General features: G+C 59.4%; 1 protein-coding gene across 1 annotated transcript in view; it reads right to left on the reverse strand.

Annotated features, from left to right (window-relative positions):
- Positions 1 to 13,491: 13,491 nt before the first annotated feature.
- ELP5 (elongator acetyltransferase complex subunit 5) overlaps positions 13,492 to 18,143 on the reverse strand; it is a 60,234-nt gene continuing 55,582 nt past the window's right edge. Inside the window, exons 7-8 of the mRNA XM_069767635.1 lie at positions 16,653 to 16,753; positions 13,492 to 13,750 (exon numbers count right to left, since the gene is read on the reverse strand). Of these exons, the coding sequence (XP_069623736.1) occupies positions 13,642 to 13,750; positions 16,653 to 16,753 (210 nt within the window). The 3' untranslated portion in view covers positions 13,492 to 13,641. The remainder of the gene's footprint in view (positions 13,751 to 16,652; positions 16,754 to 18,143) is intronic.

Genomic DNA, 18,143 nt, shown 5'->3' on the forward strand with positions numbered 1-18,143 from the left:
CTCTTCGTCACCATTGGGAGCGGGTTTCTTTTTTGTTGCTAAGAAGGATGGCTCCTTGAGACCCTGTATTGATTATCGTCTTCTTAATAAGATCACGGTCAAATTCCAATACCCCTTGCCTTTGCTTACTGATTTGTTTGCTCAGATTAAGGGGGCTAGTTGGTTTACTAAGATTGACCTCCGAGGGGCATATAATCTTGTTCGTATTAAACAGGGTGATGAATGGAAAACTGCATTTAATACGCCCGAAGGCCATTTTGAATACCTTATGATGCCATTTGGGCTCTCTAATGCTCCATCTGTGTTCCAGTCTTTCATGCATGATATTTTCCGCAATTATCTTGATAAATTCATGGTCGTATATTTGGATGATATTTTGATTTTTTCCAATGATTGGAAGTCTCATGTGAAGCAGGTCAGGATGGTGTTCCAGATCCTTCATGATAATGCTTTATTTGTGAAGGGGTCTAAGTGCCTATTCGGAGTTCAGAAGGTCTCTTTTTTGGGTTTTATTTTTTCTCCCTCGTCTATAGAAATGGATCCTGTTAAGGTCCAAGCTATTCATGACTGGATCCAACCCACATCTGTGAAGGGACTTCAAAAATTTTTGGGCTTTGCTAATTTCTATCGCCGTTTCATTGCCAACTTTTCCAGTGTGGTTAAGCCCCTTACTGATTTGACGAAGAAAGGCGCTGATGTGACGAATTGGTCCTCTGAGGCTGTTGAGGCCTTTCAGGAGCTTAAACGCCGATTTACTTCTGCCCCTATGTTGCGTCAACCGGATGTTTCTCTTCCTTTTCAGGTTGAGGTCGACGCTTCTGAGATTGGGGCAGGGGCCGTTTTGTCTCAGAGGGAGTCTGTTGGTTCTTTGATGAAACCGTGTGCTTTTTTTTCCAGAAAGTTTTCGCCTGCGGAACGCAATTATGATGTCGGCAATCGGGAGTTGTTGGCTATGAAGTGGGCGTTTGAGGAGTGGCGACATTGGCTTGAGGGAGCTAAACACCGTGTTGTGGTCCTGACCGATCATAAGAATCTGATTTACCTCGAGTCGGCCAAGCGGCTGAATCCTAGACAGGCTCGATGGTCCCTGTTTTTCTCCTGTTTTGATTTTGTGGTCTCGTATCTTCCGGGATCTAAGAATGTTAAGGCTGATGCCCTCTCTAGGAGTTTTTCGCCTGATTCTCCTGGAGCCGGTTGGCATTCTTAAGGAGGGGGTGATTCTTTCTGCTATCTCCCCTGATTTGCGGCGGGTGCTTCAAGAATTTCAGGCTGATAGGCCTGACCGCTGTCCAGTGGGGAAGCTGTTTGTTCCTGATAGATGGACAAGTAAGGTAATTTCTGAGGTTCATTGTTCAGTGTTGGCTGGTCATCCTGGGATTTTTGGTACCAGAGATTTGGTTGCTAGGTCCTTTTGGTGGCCTTCCTTGTCTCGCGATGTGCGTGCTTTTGTGCAGTCCTGTGGGACTTGCGCCCGGGCCAAGCCTTGCTGTTCCTGTGCTAGTGGGTTGCTTTTGCCTTTGCCGGTCCCTGAGAGGCCCTGGACGCATATTTCCATGGATTTTATTTCGGATCTTCCTGTTTCCCAGAAGATGTCTGTTATCTGGGTGGTTTGTGACCGGTTCTCTAAAATGGTCCATCTGGTACCTTTGCCTAAGTTGCCTTCCTCCTCAGATCTGGTTGCATTGTATTTTCAGCATGTGGTTTGTTTGCATGGCATTCCGGAGAATATTCTGTCTGACAGAGGTTCTCAGTTTGTCTCTAGATTTTGGCGGGCCTTTTGTGCTAGGATGGGCATTGATTTATCTTTTTCTTCGGTGTTTCATCCTCAGACTAATGGCCAAACTGAGCGAACTAATCAGACCTTGGAGACCTATTTGAGATGCTTTGTGTCTGCTGATCAGGATGATTGGGTGTCTTTCTTGCCGTTGGCCGAGTTTGCCCTTAATAATCGGGCTAGTTCGGCTACTTTGGTTTCACCTTTCTTTTGTAATTTTGGTTTTCATCCTCTTTTTTCTTCTCGGCAGGTTGAGCCTTCTGATTATCCTGGTGTTAATTCTGTGGTGGACAGGCTGCAGCAGATTTGGACTCATGTGGTGGACAATTTGACGTTGTCTCAGGAAAGGGCTCAACGTTTTGCTAACCACCGTCGGCGTGTTGGTCCCCGGCTTCATGTGGGGGATTTGGTTTGGTTGTCTTCTCGTCATGTTCCTATGAAGGTTTCTTCTCCTAAGTTTAAGCCTCGGTTTATTGGTCCTCATAAAATTTCTGAAATTATTAATCAGGTGTCTTTTCGTTTGGCTCTTCCTGCCTTTTTTGCCATTCATGATGTTTTCCATAGATCTTTGTTGCGGAGATATGTGGTGCCTGTTGTTCCCTCGGTTGACCCTCCTGCCCCGATGTTGGTTGAGGGAGAGTTGGAATATGAGGTTGAGAAGATTTTGGATTCTCGTTTTTCGAGGCGGAGGCTTCAGTATCTTGTCAAGTGGAAGGGTTATGGCCAGGAGGATAATTCTTGGGTTGTTGCCTCCGATGTCCATGCTACCGATTTGGTTCGTGCTTTTCACTTGGCTCGTCCTGATCAGCCTGGGGGCTCTGGTGAGGGTTCGGTGACCCCTCCTCAAGGGGGGTACTGTTGTGAATTCCGCTCTTGGGCTCCCTCCGGTGGTTGTAAGTGGCACTTTTGTGAGTTCTGCTCTTGGGCTCCCTCTTGTGGTTTCTAGTGGTATGGCTGCTCCTTGGAGTTAGCTGTCATCAGCTGCCTCCACTTATCGTCCGCTATTTAAGTCTGGCTCTTTCTTCAGCCTGTGCCACTTGTCAATGTTTCCTGGCTGGATTCACATCTCTGCTTGGATTCTCCTGGTTTCCTGACCAGTTCTGCAAAGATAAGTTCTGGCTTTGCTCATTTCAGTCCACATGTTGTGGACTTATTGTTAAGTGCATTCTATATTTGTCCAGCTTGTCAGTATGGATTTTTTCTGTTAGCTGGAAGCTCTGGGAAGCAGATTTACCCTCCACACCTTTAGTCAGGTGTGGAGATTTTGTAAACTCTGTGTGGATTGTTTTGTAGTTTTTATACTGACCGCACAGTATCCTTTCCTGTCCTATCTATCAAGCTAGACTGGCCTCCTATGCTAAAATCTGATTTCATTTCTGCGTATGTTATTTTCCCCTCCTCTCACCGTCAATATTTGTGGGGGGCTATCTTTCCTTTGGGGATTTTCTCTGAGGCAAGATAGGTTTCCTGTTTCCATCTTTAGGGGGAAGTTAGATCTTAGGCTGTGCCGAGGGGTCTAGGGAGCGTCAGGTACCCCCCACGGCTATTTCTAGTTGCACTGCTAGGTTCAGGGTTTGCGGTCAGTACAGATACCACCTCCTTCAGAGCTTGTCTCATGTTGTTCCTAAACCACCAGATCATAACAGTCCGGACCGTAAACTCAGCTGAGCTTGTGCACCGCTCTGTGAGAGTAACTGTTGTGAATTCTGTGGCAGAGCTCCCTCCTGTGGTCACAAGTGGTACTTCTGCTGATTCTCTCTGTGAGCTTCCGTTGGTGGAGGGAAGTGGTACTGCGGCTTCTGAGTTTCCTCCCTCAGGTGATGTGGTGAGGTCGTTAGGTGATGCTCTACTTAACTCCACCTAGTGCTTTGATCCTGGCTTCCTGTCAATGTTCCAGTATTGGACTTGTTTTCCTCCTGGATCGTTCCTGTGGCCTGCTGCTCTGCATAGCTAAGTTTTCCTTTGCTATTTTGTTTGTTTTTTTTTCTGTCCAGCTTATCTATTTGTTTGCTGGAAGCTCTGGGACGCAGAGGGTGTACCTCCGTGCCGTTAGTTCGGTACGGAGGGTCTTTTTGCCCCCTTTGCGTGGTTTTTAGGGTTTTGTGTTGACCGCAAAGTTACCTTTCCTATCCTCGCTCTGTTCAGAAAGTCGGGCCTCACTTTGCTAAATCTATTTCATCTCTACGTTTGTCTTTTCATCTTAACTCACAGTCATTATATGTGGGGGGCTGCCTTTTCCTTTGGGGTATTTCTCTGAGGCAAGGTAGGCTTATTTTCTATCTTCAGGCTAGCTAGTTTCTCAGGCTGTGCCGAGTTGCATAGGGAGCGTTAGGCGCAATCCACGGCTGCCTCTAGTGTTTGTTGGAGAGGATTAGGGATTGCGGTCAACAGAGTTCCCACGTCTCAGAGCTCGTTCTATGTTTTTGGGTTATTGTCAGATCACTGTATGTGCTCTGACCTCTATGTCCACTGTGGTACTGAATTGCCTAATCATAACAAGTAACCATTCGGCCTGTAGACTCGGCAGTCATCCCATACTGCAGTCTCGGCTCTGAGCCCGTATCCCGTTCTGTGAGAGCGACCGTACGGCCGGTAGACTCTGCTCTGTCACAGTACTCTGCTCTGTGATAGTGACCATCCGGCCAGTACCTGTTCTGTGAGAGTGACCGTCTGGCCCGAAGACTCAGCTGAGCCTGTACCCCGCTCTGTGAGTGACCATCCAGCCCGTAGACTCTGCAGTCAGCCCATACCATAGACTCGGCTCTGAGCCTGTACCCCGCTCTGTGAGAGTGACCATCCGGCCTGTAGACTTGGCAGTCAGCCCATACTGTAGACTCAGCTCTGAGCCCGTACCCCGCTCTGTAATAGTGACCGTCTAGCCTGCACTTCATTTGTGAAAGCGGCCGTCTGGCCCATAGACTTGGCTCTGACCCCGTACCCGCTCTGTGAGAGCAACCGTCCAGCCTGTACCCATTCTGTGAGAGTGACTGTCCGGCCCGTAGACTCGGCTGTCCCTGTATCTCGCTCTGCAAGAGCGACCGTCTGACCAGTACCCGTTCTGTGAGAGTGACTGTCTGGCCCGTAGACTTGGCTGTCCTTGTACCCCGCTCTGCAAGAGCGACCGTCTGGCCAGTACCCGTTTTGTGAGTGACTGTCTGGCCCGTAGACTCGGCTCGGTCAGCCCATACTGTAGACTCGGCTCTGAGTTCGTACCCCGTTCTGTGAGTGACAATCCGGCCTGTAGACTCAGCAGTCAGTCCGAGACTGACCGTCGAGCCTGTATTTCATTTGTGAGAGCAGCCGTCTGGCCCGTAGACTCGGCTCTGACCCCGTACCCCACTCTGCGAGAGCAGCTGTCTGGCCCGTAGACTCTGCTCTGACCCCGTACCCCACTCTGTGAGAGCAGCTGTCTGGCCCGTAGACTCGGCTCTGACCCCGTACCCCACTCTGCGAGAGCAGCTGTCTGGCCCGTAGACTCGGCTCTGACCCCGTACCCCACTCTGCGAGAGCAGCTGTCTGGCCCGTAGACTCGGCTCTGACCCCGTACCCCACTCTGCGAGAGCAGCTGTCTGGCCCGTAGACTCGGCTCTGACCCCGTACCCCACTCTGCGAGAGCAGCTGTCTGGCCCGTAGACTCGGGTCTGACCCCGTACCCCACTCTGCGAGAGCAGCTGTCTGGCCTGTAGACTCTGCTCTGACCCCGTACCCCACTCTGTGAGAGCAGCTGTCTGGCCCGTAGACTCTGCTCTGACCCCGTACCCCACTCTGCGAGAGCAGCTGTCTGGCCCGTAGACTCGGCTCTGACCCCGTACCCCACTCTGCGAGAGCAGCTGTCTGGCCCGTAGACTCGGCTCTGACCCCGTACCCCACTCTGCGAGAGCAGCTGTCTGGCCCGTAGACTCGGCTCTGACCCCGTACCCCACTCTGCGAGAGCAGCTGTCTGGCCCGTAGACTCGGCTCTGACCCCGTACCCCACTCTGCGAGAGCAGCTGTCTGGCCCGTAGACTCGGCTCTGACCCCGTACCCCACTCTGCGAGAGCAGCTGTCTGGCCCGTAGACTCGGCTCTGACCCCGTACCCCACTCTGCGAGAGCAGCTGTCTGGCCCGTAGACTCGGCTCTGACCCCGTACCCCACTCTGTGAGAGCAGCTGTCTGGCCTGTAGACTCTGCTCTGACCCCGTACCCCACTCTGTGAGAGCAGCTGTCTGGCCCGTAGACTCGGCTCTGACCCCGTACCCCACTCTGCGAGAGCAGCTGTCTGGCCCGTAGACTCGGCTCTGACCCCGTACCCCACTCTGCGAGAGCAGCTGTCTGGCCCGTAGACTCGGCTCTGACCCCGTACCCCACTCTGCGAGAGCAGCTGTCTGGCCCGTAGACTCGGCTCTGACCCCGTACCCCACTCTGCGAGAGCAGCTGTCTGGCCCGTAGACTCGGCTCTGACCCCGTACCCCACTCTGTGAGAGCAGCTGTCTGGCCCGTAGACTCTGCTCTGACCCCGTACCCCACTCTGTGAGAGCAGCTGTCTGGCCCGTAGACTCGGGTCTGACCCCGTACCCCACTCTGCGAGAGCAGCTGTCTGGCCCGTAGACTCGGCTCTGACCCCGTACCCCACTCTGTGAGAGCAGCTGTCTGGCCCGTAGACTCGGCTCTGACCCCGTACCCCTCTCTGCGAGAGCAGCTGTCTGGCCCGTAGACTCGGCTCTGACCCTGTACCCCACTCTGCGAGAGCAGCTGTCTGGCCCGTAGACTCGGCTCTGACCCCGTACCCCACTCTGCGAGAGCAGCTGTCTGGCCTGTAGACTCGGCTCTGACCCCGTACCCCACTCTGTGAGAGCAGCTGTCTGGCCCGTAGACTCGGCTCTGACCCCGTACCCCACTCTGCGAGAGCAGCTGTCTGGCCCGTAGACTCTGCTCTGACCCCGTACCCCACTCTGTGAGAGCAGCTGTCTGGCCCGTAGACTCGGCTCTGACCCCGTACCCCACTCTGCGAGAGCAGCTGTCTGGCCCGTAGACTCGGCTCTGACCCCGTACCCCACTCTGCGAGAGCAGCTGTCTGGCCCGTAGACTCGGCTCTGACCCCGTACCCCACTCTGTGAGAGCAGCTGTCTGGCCCGTAGACTCGGGTCTGACCCCGTACCCCACTCTGCGAGAGCAGCTGTCTGGCCCGTAGACTCTGCTCTGACCCCGTACCCCACTCTGTGAGAGCAGCTGTCTGGCCCGTAGACTCGGCTCTGACCCCGTACCCCACTCTGCGAGAGCAGCTGTCTGGCCCGTAGACTCTGCTCTGACCCCGTACCCCACTCTGTGAGATCAGCTGTCTGGCCCGTAGACTCGGCTCTGACCCCGTACCCCACTCTGCGAGAGCAGCTGTCTGGCCCGTAGACTCGGCTCTGACCCCGTACCCCACTCTGCGAGAGCAGCTGTCTGGCCCGTAGACTCGGCTCTGACCCCGTACCCCACTCTGTGAGAGCAACTGTCTGGCCCGTAGACTCGGCTCTGACCCCGTACCCCACTCTGCGAGAGCAGCTGTCTGGCCCGTAGACTCGGCTCTGACCCCGTACCCCACTCTGTGAGATCAGCTGTCTGGCTCGTAGACTCGGCTCTGACCCCGTACCCCACTCTGTGAGAGCAGCTGTCTGGCCCGTAGACTCGGCTCTGACCCCGTACCCCACTCTGCGAGAGCAGCTGTCTGGCCCGTAGACTCGGCTCTGACCCCGTACCCCACTCTGCGAGAGCAGCTGTCTGGCCCGTAGACTCGGCTCTGACCCCGTACCCCACTCTGCGAGAGCAGCTGTCTGGCCCGTACACTCGGCTCTGACCCCGTACCCCACTCTGTGAGAGCAGCTGTCTGGCCCGTAGACTCGGCTCTGACCCTGTACCCCACTCTGCGAGAGCAGCTGTCTGGCCCGTAGACTCGGCTCTGACCCCGTACCCCACTCTGTGAGAGCAGCTGTCTGGCCCGTAGACTCGGCTCTGACCCCGTACCCCACTCTGTGAGAGCAGCTGTCTGGCCCGTAGACTCGGCTCTGACCCCGTACCCCACTCTGTGAGAGCAGCTGTCTGGCCCGTAGACTCGGCTCTGAGCCCGTACCCCACTCTGTGAGAGCAGCTGTCTGGCCCGTAGACTCGGCTCTGACCCCGTACCCCACTCTGTGAGAGCAGCTGTCCGGCCCGTAGACTCGGCTCTGACCCCGTACCCCACTCTGCGAGAGCAGCTGTCTGGCCCGTAGACTCGGCTCTGACCCCGTACCCCACTCTGTGAGAGCAACTGTCTGGCCCGTAGACTCGGCTCTGACCCCGTACCCCACTCTGAGAGCAGCTGTCTGGCCCGTAGACTCGGGTCTGACCCCGTACCCCTCTCTGCGAGAGCAGCTGTCTGGCCCGTAGACTCGGCTCTGACCCCGTACCCCACTCTGTGAGAGCAGCTGTCCGGCCCGTAGACTCGGCTCTGACCCCGTACCCCACTCTGCGAGAGCAGCTGTCTGGCCCGTAGACTCGGCTCTGACCCCGTACCCCTCTCTGCGAGAGCAGCTGTCTGGCCCGTAGACTCGGCTCTGACCCCGTACCCCACTCTGTGAGAGCAGCTGTCTGGCCCGTAGACTCGGCTCTGACCCCGTACCCCACTCTGCGAGAGCAGCTGTCTGGCCCGTAGACTCGGCTCTGACCCCGTACCCCACTCTGTGAGAGCAGCTGTCTGGCCCGTAGACTCGGCTCTGACCCCGTACCCCACTCTGCGAGAGCAGCTGTCTGGCCCGTAGACTCGGCTCTGACCCCGTACCCCACTCTGTGAGAGCAGCTGTCTGGCCCGTAGACTCGGGTCTGACCCCGTACCCCACTCTGCGAGAGCAGCTGTCTGGCCCGTAGACTCTGCTCTGACCCCGTACCCCACTCTGTGAGAGCAGCTGTCTGGCCCGTAGACTCTGCTCTGACCCCGTACCCCACTCTGTGAGAGCAGCTGTCTGGCCCGTAGACTCGGCTCTGACCCCGTACCCCACTCTGCGAGAGCAGCTGTCTGGCCCGTAGACTCTGCTCTGACCCCGTACCCCACTCTGTGAGAGCAGCTGTCTGGCCCGTAGACTCGGCTCTGACCCCGTACCCCTCTCTGCGAGAGCAGCTGTCTGGCCCGTAGACTCGGCTCTGACCCCGTACCCCACTCTGGGAGAGCAGCTGTCTGGCCCGTAGACTCGGCTCTGACCCCGTACCCCACTCTGCGAGAGCAGCTGTCTGGCCCGTAGACTCGGCTCTGACCCCGTACCCCTCTCTGTGAGAGCAGCTGTCTGGCCCGTAGACTCGGCTCTGACCCCGTACCCCACTCTGCGAGAGCAGCTGTCTGGCCCGTAGACTCGGCTCTGACCCCGTACCCCTCTCTGAGAGAGCAGCTGTCTGGCCCGTAGACTCGGCTCTGACCCCGTACCCCTCTCTGTGAGAGCAGCTGTCTGGCCCGTAGACTCGGCTCTGAGCCCGTACCCCACTCTGTGAGAGCAGCTGTCTGGCCCGTAGACTCGGCTCTGACCCCGTACCCCTCTCTGAGAGAGCAGCTGTCTGGCCCGTAGACTCGGCTCTGACCCCGTACCCCACTCTGTGAGAGCAGCTGTCTGGCCCGTAGACTCGGCTCTGACCCCGTACCCCTCTCTGCGAGAGCAGCTGTCTGGCCCGTAGACTCGGCTCTGACCCCGTACCCCACTCTGTGAGAGCAGCTGTCTGGCCCGTAGACTCGGCTCTGACCCCGTACCCCTCTCTGAGAGAGCAGCTGTCTGGCCCGTAGACTCGGCTCTGACCCCGTACCCCACTCTGTGAGAGCAGCTGTCTGGCCCGTAGACTCGGCTCTGACCCCGTACCTCACTCTGCGAGAGCAGCTGTCTGGCCCGTAGACTCGGCTCTGACCCCGTACCCCACTCTGTGAGAGCAGCTGTCTGGCCCGTAGACTCGGCTCTGACCCCGTACCCCTCTCTGAGAGAGCAGCTGTCTGGCCCGTAGACTCGGCTCTGACCCCGTACCCCACTCTGTGAGAGCAGCTGTCTGGCCCGTAGACTCGGCTCTGACCCCGTACCCCACTCTGCGAGAGCAGCTGTCTGGCCCGTAGACTCGGCTCTGACCCCGTACCCCACTCTGTGAGAGCAGCTGTCTGGCCCGTAGACTCGGCTCTGACCCCGTACCCCACTCTGCGAGAGCAGCTGTCTGGCCCGTAGACTCGGCTCTGACCCCGTACCCCACTCTGTGAGAGCAGCTGTCTGGCCCGTAGACTCGGGTCTGACCCCGTACCCCTCTCTGCGAGAGCAGCTGTCTGGCCCGTAGACTCGGCTCTGACCCCGTACCCCACTCTGTGAGAGCAGCTGTCCGGCCCGTAGACTCGGCTCTGACCCCGTACCCCACTCTGCGAGAGCAGCTGTCTGGCCCGTAGACTCGGCTCTGACCCCGTACCCCACTCTGCGAGAGCAGCTGTCTGGCCCGTAGACTCGGCTCTGACCCCGTACCCCACTCTGTGAGAGCAGCTGTCTGGCCCGTAGACTCGGGTCTGACCCCGTACCCCTCTCTGCGAGAGCAGCTGTCTGGCCCGTAGACTCGGCTCTGACCCCGTACCCCTCTCTGAGAGAGCAGCTGTCTGGCCCGTAGACTCGGCTCTGACCCCGTACCCCACTCTGTGAGAGCAGCTGTCCGGCCCGTAGACTCTGCTCTGACCCCGTACCCCACTCTGTGAGAGCAGCTGTCTGGCCCGTAGACTCGGCTCTGACCCCGTACCCCTCTCTGCGAGAGCAGCTGTCTGGCCCGTAGACTCGGCTCTGACCCCGTACCCCACTCTGTGAGAGCAGCTGTCTGGCCCGTAGACTCGGCTCTGACCCCGTACCCCACTCTGCGAGAGCAGCTGTCTGGCCCGTAGACTCGGCTCTGACCCCGTACCCCACTCTGTGAGAGCAGCTGTCTGGCCCGTAGACTCGGCTCTAACCCCGTACCCCACTCTGTGAGAGCAGCTGTCTGGCCCGTAGACTCGGCTCTGACCCCGTACCCCACTCTGCGAGAGCAGCTGTCTGGCCCGTAGACTCTGCTCTGACCCCGTACCCCACTCTGTGAGAGCAGCTGTCTGGCCCGTAGACTCGGCTCTGACCCCGTACCCCACTCTGTGAGAGCAGCTGTCTGGCCCGTAGACTCGGCTCTAACCCCGTACCCCACTCTGTGAGAGCAGCTGTCTGGCCCGTAGACTCGGCTCTGACCCCGTACCCCACTCTGCGAGAGCAGCTGTCTGGCCCGTAGACTCGGGTCTGACCCCGTACCCCACTCTGTGAGAGCAGCTGTCTGGCCCGTAGACTCGGCTCTGACCCCGTACCCCACTCTGCGAGAGCAGCTGTCTGGCCCGTAGACTCGGCTCTGACCCCGTACCCCACTCTGTGAGAGCAGCTGTCTGGCCCGTAGACTCGGCTCTGACCCCGTACCCCACTCTGCGAGAGCAGCTGTCTGGCCTGTAGACTCTGCTCTGACCCCGTACCCCACTCTGTGAGAGCAGCTGTCTGGCCCGTAGACTCGGCTCTGACCCCGTACCCCACTCTGCGAGAGCAGCTGTCTGGCCCGTAGACTCTGCTCTGACCCCGTACCCCACTCTGTGAGAGCAGCTGTCTGGCCCGTAGACTCGGCTCTGACCCCGTACCCCACTCTGCGAGAGCAGCTGTCTGGCCCGTAGACTCGGCTCTGACCCCGTACCCCACTCTGTGAGAGCAGCTGTCTGGCCCGTAGACTCGGGTCTGACCCCGTACCCCACTCTGCGAGAGCAGCTGTCTGGCCCGTAGACTCTGCTCTGACCCCGTACCCCACTCTGTGAGAGCAGCTGTCTGGCCCGTAGACTCGGCTCTGACCCCGTACCCCACTCTGCGAGAGCAGCTGTCTGGCCCGTAGACTCGGCTCTGACCCCGTACCCCACTCTGTGAGATCAGCTGTCTGGCCCGTAGACTCGGCTCTGACCCCGTACCCCACTCTGCGAGAGCAGCTGTCTGGCCCGTAGACTCGGCTCTGACCCCGTACCCCACTCTGTGAGAGCACCTGTCTGGCCCGTAGACTCGGCTCTGACCCCGTACCCCACTCTGCGAGAGCAGCTGTCTGGCCCGTAGACTCGGCTCTGACCCCGTACCCCACTCTGTGAGAGCAGCTGTCTGGCCCGTAGACTCGGCTCTGACCCCGTACCCCACTCTGCGAGAGCAGCTGTCTGGCCCGTAGACTCGGCTCTGACCCCGTACCCCACTCTGCGAGAGCAGCTGTCTGGCCCGTAGACTCGGCTCTGACCCCGTACCCCACTCTGCGAGAGCAGCTGTCTGGCCCGTAGACTCGGCTCTGACCCCGTACCCCACTCTGTGAGAGCAGCTGTCTGGCCCGTAGACTCGGCTCTGACCCCGTACCCCACTCTGCGAGAGCAGCTGTCTGGCCCGTAGACTCGGCTCTGACCCCGTACCCCACTCTGCGAGAGCAGCTGTCTGGCCCGTAGACTCGGCTCTGACCCCGTACCCCTCTCTGCGAGAGCAGCTGTCTGGCCCGTAGACTCGGCTCTGACCCCGTACCCCACTCTGTGAGAGCAGCTGTCTGGCCCGTAGACTCGGCTCTGACCCCGTACCCCACTCTGCGAGAGCAGCTGTCTGGCCCGTAGACTCGGCTCTGACCCCGTACCCCACTCTGCGAGAGCAGCTGTCTGGCCCGTAGACTCGGCTCTGACCCCGTACCCCACTCTGTGAGAGCAGCTGTCTGGCCCGTAGACTCGGCTCTGACCCCGTACCCCACTCTGTGAGAGCAGCTGTCTGGCCCGTAGACTCGGCTCTGACCCCGTACCCCTCTCTGCGAGAGCAGCTGTCTGGCCCGTAGACTCGACTCTGACCCCGTACCCCACTCTGTGAGAGCAGCTGTCTGGCCCGTAGACTCGGCTCTGACCCCGTACCTCACTCTGCGAGAGCAGCTGTCTGGCCCGTAGACTCGGCTCTGACCCCGTACCCCACTCTGTGAGAGCAGCTGTCTGGCCCGTAGACTCGGCTCTGACCCCGTACCCCACTCTGTGAGAGCAGCTGTCTGGCCCGTAGACTCGGCTCTGACCCCGTACCCCACTCTGTGAGAGCAGCTGTCTGGCCCGTAGACTCGGCTCTGACCCCGTACCCCACTCTGCGAGAGCAGCTGTCTGGCCCGTAGACTCGGCTCTGACCCCGTACCCCACTCTGCGAGAGCAGCTGTCTGGCCCGTAGACTCTGCTCTGACCCCGTACCCCACTCTGCGAGAGCAGCTGTCTGGCCCGTAGACTCGGCTCTGACCCCGTACCCCACTCTGCGAGAGCAGCTGTCTGGCCCGTAGACTCGGCTCTGACCCCGTACCCCACTCTGTGAGAGCAGCTGTCTGGCCCGTAGACTCGGCTCTGACCCCGTACCCCACTCTGTGAGAGCAGCTGTCTGGCCCGTAGACTCGGCTCTGACCCCGTACCCCACTCTGCGAGAGCAGCTGTCTGGCCCGTAGACTCGGCTCTGACCCCGTACCCCTCTCTGTGAGAGCAGCTGTCCGGCCCGTAGACTCGGCTCTGACCCCGTACCCCACTCTGTGAGAGCAGCTGTCCGGCCCGTAGACTTGGTATATGATGGAGGCTGGTATCTGATCACGTGACATCTCCCCTCCCATCACATAATACACGCAGGGAAGGGGATGGGTCAGTCAGTGTCTGATCATGTGACATCTCCCATTCCCCACAAATCACACAGGGAGACAGAATTACATCTTCATTTACATATATACAGGATGCAGCAGGTGCTCAGAGCTGCCAGAGGTGTGAGGAGACCCCACAGGGGTACCCCAATCTTTAGTGATATCAGAAGTACTGGATGAGAAGACTCCAGGGGCAGGTATAGCAGGCATCACACATCCAGGTCATCATCAGGATCCTCATCATCCGCAGCATCACAGGGATCTGGATCATAGAAGATCCTGGCAGATCCGGACGAGGAGTGAAGGAGAGAAAGCTTCCTGCAGAGAGAGGAGGCATGCAATTACAGGCCAGCTTGTATGGGATGTACTCAGGGGCGGGCCACACGGCCTGTAATGTACTCAGGGGCGGGCCACACAGCCCGTAATGTACTCAGGGGCGGGCCACATGGACTGTAATGTACTCAGGGGCGGGCCACAAGGCCTGTAATGTACTCAGGGGCGGGCCACAAGGCCTGTAATGTACTCAGGGGCGGGCCACACGGCCTGTAATGTACTCAGGGGCGGGGCACACGGCCTGTAATGTACTCAGGGGCGGGGCACACGGCCTGTAATGTACTCAGGGGCGGGGCACACGGCCCGTAATGTACTCAGGGGCGGGGCACACGGCCCGTAATGTACTCAGGGGCAGGCCACAGGGCCTGTAATGTACTCAGGGGCAGGCCACACGGCCTGTAATGTACTCAGGGGCGGGCCACACGGCCTGTAATGTACTCAGGGGCGGGCCACACGGCCTGTAATGTACTCAGGGGCGGGCCACACGGCCTGTAATGTACTCAGGGGCAGGCCACACGGCCTGTAATGTACTCAGGGGCGGGCCACATGGCCTGTAATGTAGTCAGGGGCAGGGCACACAGCCTGTAATGTACTTAGGGGAAGACCACACGGCCTGTAGAATACTCAGGGGTGAGCCACACGGCCTGTAATGTACTCAGGGGCGGGGCACACGGCCTGTAATGTACTCAGGGGCAGGGCACACAGCCTGTAATGTACTCAGGGGCGGGCCACACAGCCTGTAATGTACTAAGGGGCAGGGCACACGGCCTGTAATGTACTCAGGGGCAGGGCACACGGCCTGTAATGTAGTCAGGGGCAGGGCACACGGCCTGTAATGTACTCAGGGGCAGGGCACACGGCCCGTAATGTACTCAGGGGCAGGGCACACGGCCCGTAATGTACTCAGGGGCAGGGCACACGGCCCGTAATGTACTAAGGGGCGGGGCGCACGGCCCGTAATGAACTCAGGGGCGGGGCACACGGCCCGTAATGTACTCAGGGGCGGGGCACACGGCCCGTAATGTACTCAGGGGCGGGGCACACGGCCCGTAATGTACTCAGGGGCGGGGCACACGGCCCGTAATGTACTCAGGGGCGGGGCACACGGCCTGTAATGTACTCAGGGGCAGGGCACATGGCCCGTAATGTACTCAGGGGCGGGGCACACGGCCCGTAATGTACTCAGGGGCAGGGCACACGGCCCGTAATGTACTCAGGGGCGGGGCACACGGCCCGTAATGTACTCAGGGGCAGGGCACACGGCCCGTAATGTACTGAGGGGCAGGGCACACGGCCCGTAATGTACTCAGGGGCGGGGCACACGGCCTGTAATGTACTCAGGGGCGGGGCACACGGCCTGTAATGTAGTCAGGGGCAGGGCACACGGCCTGTAATGTACTCAGGGGCAGGGCACACGGCCTGTAATCTAGTCAGGGGCAGGGCCCACGGCCTGTAATGTACTCAGGGGCAGGGCACACGGCCCGTAATGTACTCAGGGGCGGGGCACACGGCCTGTAATGTACTCAGGGGCGGGGCACACGGCCTGTAATGTAGTCAGGGGCAGGGCACACGGCCTGTAATGTACTCAGGGGCAGGGCACACGGCCCGTAATGTAGTCAGGGGCAGGGCACACGGCCTGTAATGTAGTCAGGGGCAGGGCACAGGGCCTGTAATGTACTCAGGGGCAGGGCACACGGCCTGTAATGTACTCAGGGGCAGGGCACACGGCCTGTAATGTACTCAGGGGCAGGGCACACGGCCTGTAATGTACTATGGGGCGGGGCACACGGCCTGTAGTATACTCAGGGGTGAGCCACACCATTGGGCGGGGCATAATACCTATGTGATATAATCAGGGGTGGGGCATAATACACGCATTGTTTATCAGGGGTACACAACCCTTTTTGGTATGAGGCCCACCGTGTCAGATTAAGCCAACCCCAAGGGCCACAATAAAAGGCAGGCTGCAGGCTGATGTGTTCATGGCGGTGTCTGCTGATCGGCAGAACAGGGAATGTTTTTCCTCGTCAGGGTACGACCGCTGCTCCCGCCCCATCATTTACTATGGGGCCAATGTGCGCAGAATAATCCGGCAGCTCCATAGAGCGACCGCTGCAGCTGCAGCCACCAGACCGGCCACTCCGTCCTGTACCTCCCAAAAGGGACACAAGTGCCCCGGCCGGCAGGTTCTCCCTATCAGTGCGGGTCTCAGTGGTCACAACCCCCGCGATCAGTAACTTATCAGCTGTCCAGAGCAGGGACACAAGCACGGTGTCTCCATCACACAACGCCCCCATCCCCCCCGGTCACACATGCACGCTCCTCCCCACCCCGTCACACATGCACGCTCCTCCCCACCCCATCACACATGCACGCTCCTCCCCACCCCGTCACACATGCACGCTCCTCCCCACCCCGTCACACATGCACGCTCCTCCTCACCCCGTCACACATGCACGCTCCTCCCCACCCCGTCACACATGCACGCTCCTCCTCACCCCGTCACACATGCACGCTCCTCCTCACCCCGTCACACATGCACGCTCCTCCCCACCCCGTCACACATGCACGTTCCTCCCCACCCCGTCACACATGCACGCTCCTCCTCACCCCGTCACACATGCACGCTCCTCCCCACCCCGTCACACATGCACGCTCCTCCCCACCCCGTCACACATGCACGCTCCTCCTCACCCCGTCACACATGCACACTCCTCCCCACCCCGTCACACATGCACGCTCCTCCTCACCCCGTCACACATGCACGCTCCTCCCCACCCCGTCACACATGCACGCTCCTCCTCACCCCGTCACACATGCACGCTCCTCCTCACCCCGTCACACATGCACGCTCCTCCTCACCCCGTCACACATGCACGCTCCTTACTTGCTGTCAGTGAATGTGTACGGCAGGGTCGCAGACTCTCTTCCTGCACGCTCATCTTCAGAGAGACGCAGATTAAACGTTAGGTTGATTGTGGGGTCCACCTGAGGAGACGGGGAGACATCCGCTCATCTGCCGGCCGCAGTCATCCCTACCACCCCCCACTCCCAGCCTCCTTCCTACCACCTCTTTTCCTGGCCTCTTGCCCAGCCTCCTCCCTACCACCTCCACTCTCAGCCTCCTCCCTACCACCTCCACGCTCAGCCTCCTCCCTACCACCTCCACTCCCGGCCTCCTCCCTACCACCTCTTTTCCAGGCCTCTTACCCAGCCTCCTCCCTCTACACTCCCAGCCTCCTCCCTATCACCTCCACTCTCAGCCTCCTCCCTATCACCTCCACTCCCAGCCTCCTCCCTACCACCTCTTTTCCTGGCCACTTCCACAGCCTCCTCCCTCTACACTCCCAGCCTCCTCCCTACCACCTCCACTCCCGGGCTCCTCCCTACCACCTCCACTCTCGGCCTCCTCCCTACCACCTCCACTCTCGGCCTCCTCCCTACCACCTCCACTCTCGGCCTCCTCCCTACCACCTCCACTCTCGGCCTCCTCCCTACCACCTCCACTCCCAGCCTCCTCCCTACCACCTCCACTCTCAGCCTCCTCCCTACCACCTCCACGCTCAGCCTCCTCCCTACCACCTCCACTCCCGGCCTCCTCCCTACCACCTCTTTTCCTGGCCTCTTGCCCAGCCTCCTCCCTCTACACTCCCAGCCTCCTCCCTATCACCTCCACTCTCAGCCTCCTCCCTATCACCTCCACACCCAGCCTCCTCCCTACCACCTCTTTTCCTGGCCACTTCCACAGCCTCCTCCCTCTCCACTCCCAGCCTCCTCCCTACCACCTCCACTCCCGGGCTCCTCCCTACCACCTCCACTCCCGACCTCCTCCCTACCCCCTCCACTCCTGGCCTCCCCCCACTCTCAGTCTCCTCCCTACCACCTCCACTCTCGGCCTCCTCCCTACCACCTCCACTCTCGGCCTCCTCCCTACCACCTCCACTCTCGGCATCCTCCCTACCACCTCCACTCTCGGCCTCCTCCCTACCACCTCCACTCTCGGCCTCCTCCCTACCACCTCCACTCTCGGCCTCCTCCCTACCACCTCCACTCTCGGCCTCCTCCCTACCACCTCCACTCTCGGCCTCCTCCCTACCACCTCCACTCTCTGCCTCCTCCCTACCACCTCCACTCCCGGCCTCCTCCCTACCACCTCCACTCCCGGCCTCCTCCCTACCACCTCCACTCTCGGCCTCCGCCCACTCTTAGTCTCCTCCCTACCACCTCCACTCTCGGCCTCCTCCCTACCACCTCCACTCTCAGCCTCCTCTCTACCACCTCCACTCCCGGTCACCTCCTTACCACTTCCACTCTCAGCCTCCTCCCTTCCACCTCCACTCTCAGCCTCCTCCCTACCACCTCCATTCTCGGCCTCCTC

The sequence above is a fragment of the Ranitomeya imitator genome, chromosome 4 (assembly GCF_032444005.1).
Source record: "Ranitomeya imitator isolate aRanImi1 chromosome 4, aRanImi1.pri, whole genome shotgun sequence".
NCBI lineage: Eukaryota > Metazoa > Chordata > Amphibia > Anura > Dendrobatidae > Ranitomeya > Ranitomeya imitator.